General features: G+C 28.8%; 1 protein-coding gene and 1 long non-coding RNA gene across 5 annotated transcripts in view; one reads left to right on the top strand and one right to left on the bottom strand.

The window, feature by feature from the left end:
• The first annotated feature begins 62 nt into the window (after nt 1-62).
• On the top strand, nt 63-723 carry LOC144562875 (uncharacterized). Its single transcript, XR_013514221.1, has 2 exons — nt 63-148; nt 599-723. It is a non-coding gene; the product is annotated as an uncharacterized LOC144562875 (long non-coding RNA).
• LOC144562874 (uncharacterized) overlaps nt 660-11581 on the bottom strand; it is a 98761-nt gene continuing 87839 nt past the window's right edge. For 2 of the 4 annotated variants that reach the window (XM_078312202.1, XM_078312201.1), the window contains exons 2-3: nt 1608-1851; nt 660-1078 (exon numbers count right to left, since the gene is read on the bottom strand). In XM_078312202.1, the coding sequence (XP_078168328.1) occupies nt 763-1078; nt 1608-1822 (531 nt within the window). In that variant the 5' untranslated portion in view covers nt 1823-1851 and the 3' untranslated portion in view covers nt 660-762. Of the gene's footprint in view, nt 1079-1607; nt 1908-11581 lie in introns of those variants that run through there. The other 2 variants (XM_078312200.1, XM_078312199.1) reach the window with 2 other exon arrangements.

The following is an 11581-nucleotide window of genomic DNA, read 5'->3' as shown; positions in this document are numbered from 1 at the left end:
AACAAAATTGGTTTACAAATTATAACACGGAAACTTTAAAGAAAAAAAAAACTCAGTGATATTTCTGATTCGAGGTATATAAAAATGTTGTCATTATTCGATTAAATCAATACAACAAGCCGCATATCACATGAAGAAAAGTTAACTCGTTTTTACACAATTTGTTCTCTCATTTATCCACTAAAAAATAATACATTTATTTGACAAAAGGTCATTTTATGGACTTCCTTGGATTCGATTGTTATTGGATTCAAAGTGGTTTCAATGGGTTCGTTCACTATCGGATCTGTTTTAGAATTCGTGCGTACGGATTTTAAAGTATACGCAAAAGTGCGAGCGCAAATTCTAAAGCAGATCCGATGGTGAGCAAGCTTATTGAAATCATTTTAAGTCCAATGGCCATCGGACCCAAGCTGTTCTCCATTTTATGATAAACGAGAAATTTAATTATCACTGATCCTTGATCTTTTTATATCTTTATTTGTGTTAAAATGAAGTATCGAATCTGTTTCCGTACGAAAGACATTTTCTTAGCAATTACGCTATGTTTGGTTTCATCACAGAAATAATTAAAGAAAAAAGCAAAACAACAAAAAAGAAAAACAAATGACAAAAAGTATAGGTATAGCTCTCAGTGCAATATGAGCACAAAATCATCATTTAAGCCGAACTGCTAAAATCCAATAGTATCCATAATAATAAGATTCAAAGCAAAAAAAGAAATTACTAATGAAAATTTCAGTATTTCACTGTATACATTTTCTAAGCCAATCTACTTGAATTTTTGTTTAGAGGAACTGTGGGAGGTCTACACAACATATTCCTGCCACTGTTTCTTGCCAAGAGGTTTCCGCATGAACCCCTTGAAGAGTTTCTTGTGATATCTTTATTATTAGGGTTATGATTGCAAGATGCATCCTGGTTCTTGTCAGAGAGGCCATCAGCATAGCTCTTGCTTGGTTTTATCTTCCTCTTGTAATAAGGGTTCTCTTTTTTGGGTAGATCCTCTTTGCATTTCGCATCTGACAATGATGTGAAAGATTGAGATTTACCATCGTAATATTTAGACAATCCTCTCCTGAAATTGTAACGAAAAAGATTAATATATTTCTGATAAGATATGATAAGATAAGATAAGATCCAAGGCATGTGAAAGGAATAGGATTAAGTCAATATTATTTAGTAAAGTTTTTTATGACTATCTTTTCCTTACATAGATAAGAGATTCTTACCTAAAACCCATTTTGTGATATATTCCCATACAATTTTTATTACAAATATCATGGAATCAAAATATTCTTTATATTTATGCATTATTAACTTATTAATTACAACAGAAATATTCATTGTTTCAACCCCACCATGACCAATTTCATCTGATTTACCTAGTAAGGTTGACAAGGTGACTTGAAATTATTAAAAAAAAATCCACCAAATTTTAACTAATTTTTCATAAAATTTCCTTTGAATAAAAAAAAAATCTATATAGGCCAAGTTTTCTTCAATTAACACTTTCTGAAGCAATTTTTTTAAACTTAACTGAACACCCAAATTAAATTTCTCAAAATATTTAACAAAAAAAAGGCAATAAAAATATAAAAGCTTACTTGTTAGGATTGGGAAGCTGCGCCATTAGAGATGACAAATCATAAAGCGGCCCAGAAGCATCTAATTTTCTAGAATCAGACTGTTGATTTTGATCAGAGATTGCATCATCCTCAGAATCCGACGAACAGGATTCAGCATCAGAGATCGAAGAAGAATATTCATACTGTAGTTCATCATCTCTCTCTTCTCCGTTTTTCCTTGGATCGGATATCATCTCTCTATTCTCCCTTTTTTCTGAATTTTCTTCTTCTTTTTGATGGTTTAGAGGAGGGGGGTTTTTTCTTCTATTGGAATTTGGAGGCTCATGCCGTTTGCAATTTAGCCACGGAGGTGTATATATAGAGTATAGACTGGTTCTCCTTTGCAATTTCTCCTACTTCTCTCCAATCATTCCCCTAGAATAATCATACAATTCTTAACTTTTCTTCTCATAGAAAGGTCAACTTAAGAATTTCAATAATTACAGTGCACAAAAGAAGAAGGTTACAAGAACCCAAATAAGATATTCCACATCGGTACAATTTTATCCATACTAAAAGAAGAATCTAAAGGATTTTTTTTTTGTGAAATTATTCTAGAATAGTTAGACGTGTTCTTGGTAATCAGTCACTATTTCAGTCAAAGAAGGTGTTATATGGAGAGAAATTAGACCAAGTGAAATGAAATTGCTGGGTTTGTTCTCGCACGTGGTAGATTTGGTCATATTTTTGTAAATTTGCTAAATATAAATCTTTGTACTAACTTGACTTCCGGTATATTTCGGCACACTTTAGTCGGTATGAATTTTTCATGTGAACATGTGAAGAGTAAGAATTTGAATAAAATTCTACAAGACTATAATCCAATCATTTAAGTAAAAATAAAGAAAATATTAGAGAAATTCATTTAAAATATGCTGATAAATAAGATTACGATATCTGTTAATGCTTCACAAACAATCAGTGTTATAAATAACGGTATACGATCGTCGGATGGATAGAGCACTGTCAAATAATTAATCAAAAATAATTAAAAATAATCAGTCACAATCGAAAAAAAATTAACTGATTAATTAAAAAAATCTTTAACAATTTAATCATTGTCAATGACTAGTCGGACGATTAATGGACATAAACGAACGTTTTTTACGACACTGCAAACAATATTAAAAAAAAATCACAAACATTTTTATTTAATTTTCGTTGTTTCCTAGAGAGCTTTTTTTTTTATTTATTTAGAAGCATTCAAATTTCAAACACTCTGGCCCCAAGGATCAAAACGTATCTGCTTTTCCGTTTGTATCACTGACACGTGGGTCCCAATAAACTTATTGCGCGTCAGAAAGCGACTGAGAGTTCATAATTTTCAGAAACGGATAAGGTCGAATGGGGTCGAATAAATTATTGCCAAAGTAATATGCAAAATTTAAGGTCTTGTGTTATGTGCGGTTGGGTTTGGTTTCGACTTTCGAGTAATGGATGAAGTGTCATTAGAATTCTCTCGAGTCCCTTTTTTAAACCTCAAAAGGAAAAAAATCTCGTTTGCCCCCTACATTATTTTGAAATATAATATTCACAATTAAATGAGAGCTGATATTAACAACACTAAAATTTTGTAGGAGGTTCCAAACTTCCAATACTCATTCTTTTTATATTTTATTATACCTTACATTTTGTTTTTGTTTTCAAAATTTTAATTGTTTATCCGAACAACTTAACATAATGTTTAATTTGGGTGCTCAGTTAGGAATAATACTTTTTTATAACTAAAGGTTAACAAAAGGGGGTAAAGTTTGCATAATTTTTAATGCGGAGCAATAATAAATAATTGAATATCGTGTAGTTATTAATTCAATAATATTAATCATTTCATTAATATAAAGGTCCAAATGAAAAAAAAAATATATATAAAAAAATATATAATCAATGAGGGTAAAAATGAATAATACTAAAATCAGTATAATTCATGAATTCTTCATTGTTTTGTGTGTTTGGATAGAACAAAAGTGAGAGACAGTTGTGTTTGCAAAATGCAAAAAAGTGAGAGCATGAGAGACATGTTAGTGCGAGATTGTTTTTAGTGTCGGTCAATATCTTCTCTCAATAAGCCATGAAAAATGATGTTGTAGAGATATTTTGAGGCAGCAAGAGGGAATTTGGACAGCTTTTTCTGGCTTTGACTACTTTTCCTTCAATTTAATCAATTTAATTGTTCCTATTCTATTGCGATTAAAAAAACAAGGAACAAGATGATATCCCATTTCAGACATGTTGAATGGAGGAATAGAATTACTGTCATTGTTTTATTACTGGATATAGTAATAAAATTATTACTTCTTTGATCTGGACTTGGATAAATTTTCAAATGTATTATGGGATTTGTGGAAAGGTCTAATGTTTTTTTATTCCTTTCTTTCTTTCTTTCTTTATCTGTTTTTGTTTTCTTGTGAAGAACCAATATTGAGTATTGACTGGTCAGTGTGTGTTTCTTTTGAAAACACACAATTGGTTTATGATTTTTTAATATAAAGATAATTGTTGAAAATTGTTTTAATTTTTATTAACAAATGTTTATCACTTACGAAATTAATTGCTTGATTATACAATCATCCATTTTAAGTTTCTTTATATTTTTTATGTTGGATTATATCTGATAGTATTTATCATAATTCAGAAACTAAATTGTGTTTCTTCAATATGCATTTTTATTTCCGCAGAAAGCTAAAAAAAATAATCCTAGATTTTTATAATAATGGAAAGCTAAAAACAATCATTCAATTGAGATTTCTGTTAGGTAGTAATATTTTGCGACTTTCATAAAAATACAAGTGGTAAAAGTTATAATTGAAAAATGTCAAAATAAAAGATAAACATATTCCAACTTCCAATAATATAGACAAAGTTTTAATTTAAAATATGGTGATGGTATTAATATTTTAATTTTATAAATAATTTATCTTAAAAAATGATATACTACAAGTCTACAACTATTTAATTTCTATCAAAAATCCATATCCAAAATTTATTCTTCGGATTAATAAAAATTATAATCTATACTTAACCAATCAAATTCAAAATTTTATAATTTTTCTAGACAAATCGGTTGGATCGGTCATAAGAGGAATGAAATATTACCTGACCTTAAAAACAATAATATAAAATATTGCAGCTAGCAGGTAATGCTTGGATTTTACTTGAATATCTTTCTAACTCGATCTATGTAGTATACCAGTGAATATTATAAAATAATAAAATATTTTCCTGAAGTCACTGAATTTATTCGTCAAATATTTAAAAATAATATTGTAATAAAAATTTAATTAATAATTATCAGATACTGATTCAAAACATAGTAATAAGATTCACGAATATTTCAAATTATCTGTATTTAGTTGTTGGCGAATCATTCCGCGTATTATTTGGTTTCCTGAATTTTACGAATTATTCGTGATTTTTTTTTCTCACTATATACAATTTCATATTATTACTCAATTATTTCTGAATCACAAAATTTTTATCCCGCTAAATCTTTTCTGAATCATTAAATTGTTGCTATGATTCAAAATTCAAAATAACCCAAATAAATTCAAATTGAGTAGGTTGTTTCTCATTCCTAACGCGATTTTTCTATTAGACGCAAGACAGACGCTATCTCTTAACTTGGAAGTCAGAAGCACAACAACCGTCAACGGTAGAGAAATCCTTATCCAGTTATAATTCGCTACTATTCATAATGTCCTTTTTTTGTGGATAGGTAGCTGTACTACTGTACCAGATCTAGAAGTGCTGTGTAGATCAGGTATTTTAGGTGGTGGTCTTTCTACTTCCCTTTTAAAAAGAGATGCAAATATATAACAGTTGTATGGTTACAATTAAATGGTAGATGGACACTTGTCAGTAATCGTCATTTTTTTTGTTTGAAGGTTGTAAACTTGGAGTCTCAGCAAAGTGTTCATTGTCGATCGATAAGATTCCATTTTCATTGATAAGATTCCGTTTTTTTTTTTTATCTTTGATGTATATGATATTAACAGTGTTCTAAATAACGTACTATAGCGACGCAATAGCAGCGCTATAGTGTTTTCAGACCTTGAACACTACGCTATGGAATAGAAGTGCACTATTTCAGCTACAACCGTTATAGCGGTAATAGCGGTCAACATAGGCCTTTATATAAAGGCTCAAACTAAAAATTAATTTTAAAGATCAAATTTTTCAAGATTCAGATTAATTTTACTTTTAAAATAGGAAAAGATAGATAGTTTATTTCATAATATCTATGTTTTTTTAAGAAAAAAAAATAATCTATATATACCATGATGCTTAGGTTATTTTAAACGGAAAAAAATATATAGTTTATGATATTATTAAAGATATTATGAATAATAATTTAGACTTTGTACTGGTTAGTATGAATATCCTAATTTCTTAATTAATTTTATATTACTTATTGATCTATGAGACTTTATATAATGTTGATAATTAGTAGAAATATATATTTTTTTTTAAACAAAAAATGCTATGTATGATAGCTTTTGTTATAGCTACGCTGTCCGCAATAGCTTTTTCTTTTAGCCTTTTCACTATAACAGTATAACGCAATAATCGCTATTTAAAACCTTGAATATTAATGTAGCATATGTATTTTTCCATCAATTTTTTTTTTAGTAAGAAACAGGAATCAGATCTCCTAAATTTTGCATCAATATAATGTTGTTATTACAATAGACATTGTATTATTATTATTATTTTTTTTTGGGGGGGGGGGGGGGGGGGTATTAGATAGTATTTAGGAGTAATGATCATTTGAATTTTATAATTCATGATTACGAAATCATACAAGTCATAACAGATATCTTAATTTTTAATGGGCCTAATCGTAAACTCACCTCTTAAAAAACGGATCCATATCCTCCAGGTACCTGACTCAAGCAAATTGAAACTGACGGGCCAGATTAATCCCAGCCGGATCAGACTCAATCCGGTTCCTATAGAGACTGTAGGGGTCCATTTTGAGATTCGTGTCAGGCTAAAAGAACTGTCCGATTGTAATTGTGCTTAGTCAGGTAAACCCGAGAGAGGATGTGAATTCCTAAAAGACCACCCAGTTCATCATGTATTGTAAAATGGATAACATTTGGTTGGATGGATGATGCACACTTGTTTATTTAAGTATGAAATAATTATCAATAATTATTTTTTCACGAAAATAAAAATATATATTATCAGATGTCATGTGTTTTCAACAAAATCACACAATTGATTTTGACTACTATCAACAAAAATATGATTTTCTTATTTTTTTGGTTCATTTTGCAAATTCCTCAAAGTACATATTTAGTAATTTTATAATACACATTCATCTATTATACAATACCCACTCAATTATTATATAATATACATATTATTTTGAACCGTCATATTTATTAAATGAAACACTCAAAATAAGTGATGATTTAGTGACAAGCATCATAGTAACAATATACGTGATAAATTCGTGAATAACTAGCATTTTATTCATTTTTTTACATTTTTGAACCGAATTTCGAATAAAACACAAAAAAATATAATACATGTTATTAGTGAATAAAATGCGAATCACGAATTATTCATGAAAAAAACGCATTTTTTATTTTTATTTTTTACTTTCTTGTTGTACCGAATCATAAATATTTGATCCCGCCGAACCGAATCCAAATTATTCGTTCGTCACTATGATAAGTATAACATCCCATATCTCAAATAATATGGGAGATTCTTAATTTTAATCTCTAATCGTTAATGCAACGGATAGATGTCAAGTCATCTACAAGTTCTTTGGGTCTTGAAAAGATAATTCTATTTTTCTCCTTTTTTTCCCCCTTCCTTTTCCTGCGAAGATTCGCAAAAGTTGATAAAAAATGGAGAATCAATATGGCGGGGCTTGAATTGTGAAGTCAAATACAAGAAAAGAGGATAGAAGCGTTGGTTGGCGGTGATATCTTTGAGCTAGGAATAAACCAGCAGCGTTCCCTGATTAATTTAAAAGCATGTGCTAAAGGTGTATTATTTATTTGGAGTCTGGCAAGTATAATATCGGTGTTATATGACATTAACTTAAAAATCAATTAAATAGACTTCAAACGACTAATTCAAACCGTTCAAACCGATTTACTTTATGAGCTGTGCGTTTACATACAATTTTTTTTTATATTTTTGAGTTATTTTAGTATCAAATCAAGCGATAAAAATGTTGGAAAATGAATGTATTAAAATTAACTTAAAAACTCACACATTTGACCGCTTGATTTGATACTAAATAAATTCAAAAAATTATAAATTTTGATGTAAACGCACAACTAATGAAATAGATTGGTTTGAATGGTTTTGATTCACCGTTTGAAGTTGATTCGATAGGTTTTGGAATTAGTATTATATAGACTGTAATGACACTGATGTTATACTAGCCATACTCATTTATTTGTCATTACTATTTGAATATTAGGTGCTGTTCATAAATCATAAGAGATAATTTGTTTTGTACATTTACAGTGAAAAATGACAAATTTTTGTGTCGATCTTTTTTTCTTTCTATTTAAAGATAAATTAATTGATATTTTTGTCTCTAAAAGAACAAATTTGTGCTTTTTTTTTTTCGAAATCTGGTTGCAAAGTGGTAAGCGGGGCTCGAACTCTTGACCTGTTTTAGGACTTTCTTTTCTAGCGAACTGTGTTACAAATTTGTGTTTATCTCATGGGTAAATTTTGTTGTAGGTCACTAAACTTTGTTATTTGTCACGAATTGGTCACTCAAATTTGTTATTTGTTCCAATTAAGTCACTCTATTTTTTTTCATCCAAAATTTTAACGGAATATGCTAATTCTATTAGTATTTTGGATGGAATATACTCATTCCGTTAATATTTTGGATGGAATGGGTATATTCCGTTAATTTTTTGGACGAAATAGGAATATTCCGTTAAAATTTTGGATAAAAAAGTATAGAGGAATTTAATTGGAACAAATAACAAAGTTGAGTGACTCAAAAGGGACAAATCAAACTTGAGTGACCAATTCGTGACAAATAATAAAATTTAGTGACCTACAGCGAAATTTACCCTTATCTCATAGTAAGGATTTAATGATTTAATTGCTCTCATATAAGCACCGATAAAGTGACAACTAGAAAAAGGAAAGGACATGCATGTTAAAGTGAGGCTACGCCACTTTGGATTGGTCCGTACTATGAATTTTTATCTTTATTTTCAAAGTTAAAAAAATCAATTCAAATCATTCAAAACAATATTTATAAAAAGTGTACTTGGGACTGAATTTTATATTATTTAAATTTATGAGGAAGGTTCAAATGCCTCCATTTTTTGTGCTTCTATCATGCCTTCATATTTAAACACTTAAATAACTCAAAGTTTAAAACTTAAACGTCAAAATAAAACCGTTAGATGTGATCTATGTTATTTTCTCTCTGTGTCCATAAAAAAATTATCACATTTTAATTTTGATTTTATATGAATCAATAAGTTGAAAAATCAACGTTTAGAAATTATCAACATTAGTATACATTTTTACAAGGTCAAGATGACAATAAAAACAAAGCTGAAATATCATAATTTTTTATATGTGCATAGATAAAATGATGTAGTTCATATCCAACGATTTTATTTTGAATTTTAAGATTTAAATTTTGAGTTATCAAAGTTTTTAAAAATAGAGGTATGATGGAGGCACAAAAAATGGAGGCATTTGAACCCTCCTCTAAATTTATTTACTATTTTTTAAATTGGTAGAAAATAACTACTTTCAGATAATCCAAAATATTCATAAGAGGTGATTTTTTTTATCTATCTAATACTATTTTTTTTAAAGTATAAAATGTGATTTGTAAGTAAATTTCATATAAAGATAATGTTAAACGATTCACATTAACCTTTTCAACATTAAAATAATAATATAAATTTATAATACGGTTCGATTCACACGCATTATAAAGTACCATAGTCTCACTTTACATATTCACATATTAAATGCCAAGTTGCTTATCTTTGATCTTAAGCTAATTCCAGCGGCGGTTGTTAAAGCAGCACCACCTATCATATTTTGCTGATAAATATATATTGTGTCGGTCCGAGGTTATCTCTTATCTTGTATTTTTCCAATAGCATCTTATATCCGGCTCCGGACAATAGTTTTTTAATTTTCCTAATATATATTTTTAAATGATGAAGAACAATCGCACATTCTCACCATACAGTATCCACTAGGATCTTTTTTTAGGATCTGAATTCATAATTTTTTCAAAATCATTCTACCGACTTACATAATGATAAATTCAAATTTTAAAAATAAACTCGACAAGATTTATTGTTCTCGATGTGTATAAATATATTAAATTCTGATGTTTAAAAAACAAAAATAAAAGGGGGGATTTTATGTATCCCCTTCAAAAACTTCAATATTACGTATTTCTCCTTGAAAAGTTTGTAATATCATATTTAACTTTTAAAACTACAAGAACTCACATATTTACCAATCTATTAACTTTTTCATTAATGTTAAATCATTCAACTTTCTAAATTCATAATACCCATTTTACCCTTATAAGAAATAAAATAAATTATAGCAAACTGTTGTATCTCTTTCCCATTCAGAAACCATGGAGGACACTGCGAACCTAAAGTATTATTCTAGTAAGATATTTCATTAAAATTACCTATGGTGGAGGTAATAGTTTATTCTAGTAAGATATTTCATTAAAGTATTATTCTAGTAAGATATTTCATTAAACTGCCTATCGTGGAGGTAATAGGCCCAGTAAAAAAGTAAGTTACTGTTCACATGGAGAAAAAAAATTTAATCGGATTGAATTTTATTTTCCCCCACTTAAATATTAATTTTAAGTTCAAAATTTTGTATTCCTATTTTCAATAAGGCTGCCGAACAGGCCTAAGTGATTGAGCAACTATTTATTCAACTACCCATTCAAAAGATATCTCGTCACAGTTAAATTTCCTTGCAAAGTCGCTCAACCTTGCTTCAGAGAGTAAAAAAAAAATGAGAATTTTTTCCTTGACTAGAGGCTGGAACAGCAAACAGATTAGAAAAAAGAAAACAGACCATTCTCTATTGAAGAAATATTGCCTCAACTGGAGGCTGGACCAGCAAACATATTTCAAATAAAATAAAAACCATGCTAATTTAAAGCATACAAAACAGTAGTATCTAGTATGGATGATAAACGTGTTAGTTGTTTCAGAGATGAATTAAAAAAAAAAAAACTAAAATTGTTTACTATTCTATTCCAAAAGCATACAATCGTATAATATTTTTCAAGTACAAACATACAAAATACAAGTATTACAAACCATAATCACAAAAAAAAGGTTATTATATTACAACAACAAGATGATCAGATATCATCTTTTATTTTGATATTGCATGGCATCACACGGCTTCGACTTTTTACTCTGATGTACTTGTGGATTCTTTTCTCGTAGTCTAATTTAAGGAGAAAAGACTGCCAGATTTAGATTCTTGAGAAATTAGATTTTGAAAATTAATGAAATTTGTGATTTATAGATTGGTTTAGCTTGTGGTTTTGTTGAAAAATATCATTGTTTATGTTTCTTGGGAGAGTTCATTTTGGAATTATATAAACTGTCATCTCTAAGAATGTGGCATTAATACTGTTTGGCAATTGCTGCTATGGATAAGTAATGTTTCTTACAACATTCCTTCTTTAGACATATGTGTCCCTGAATGTCAACAAGGTACCGAAATACTTTTTATTAAATCAGGAGATGACTTCAAAAGTTCAGAGAAAATCAGGAGATTTCGACAAATTGAAGAACAAGTTTTTATTCTCATGGATAAGGACAATTTTGTTTGCTTTCAACTTCAATTGATTAATCCTTATATCATACAATTAGTAGGTGGCAACTGAATCAGTAGCAATATACTACAAGTACATAAATGACAAAATGAACAGAGAAAATTCTTAA

The sequence above is a fragment of the Carex rostrata genome, chromosome 12 (genome assembly GCF_964058835.1).
Source record: "Carex rostrata chromosome 12, lpCarRost1.2, whole genome shotgun sequence".
NCBI classification, from domain to species: Eukaryota; Viridiplantae; Streptophyta; class Magnoliopsida; order Poales; family Cyperaceae; genus Carex; species Carex rostrata.
The sequence above is the reverse complement of the archived record's forward strand: the minus strand, read 5'-3'. Positions and strand labels throughout refer to the sequence as shown.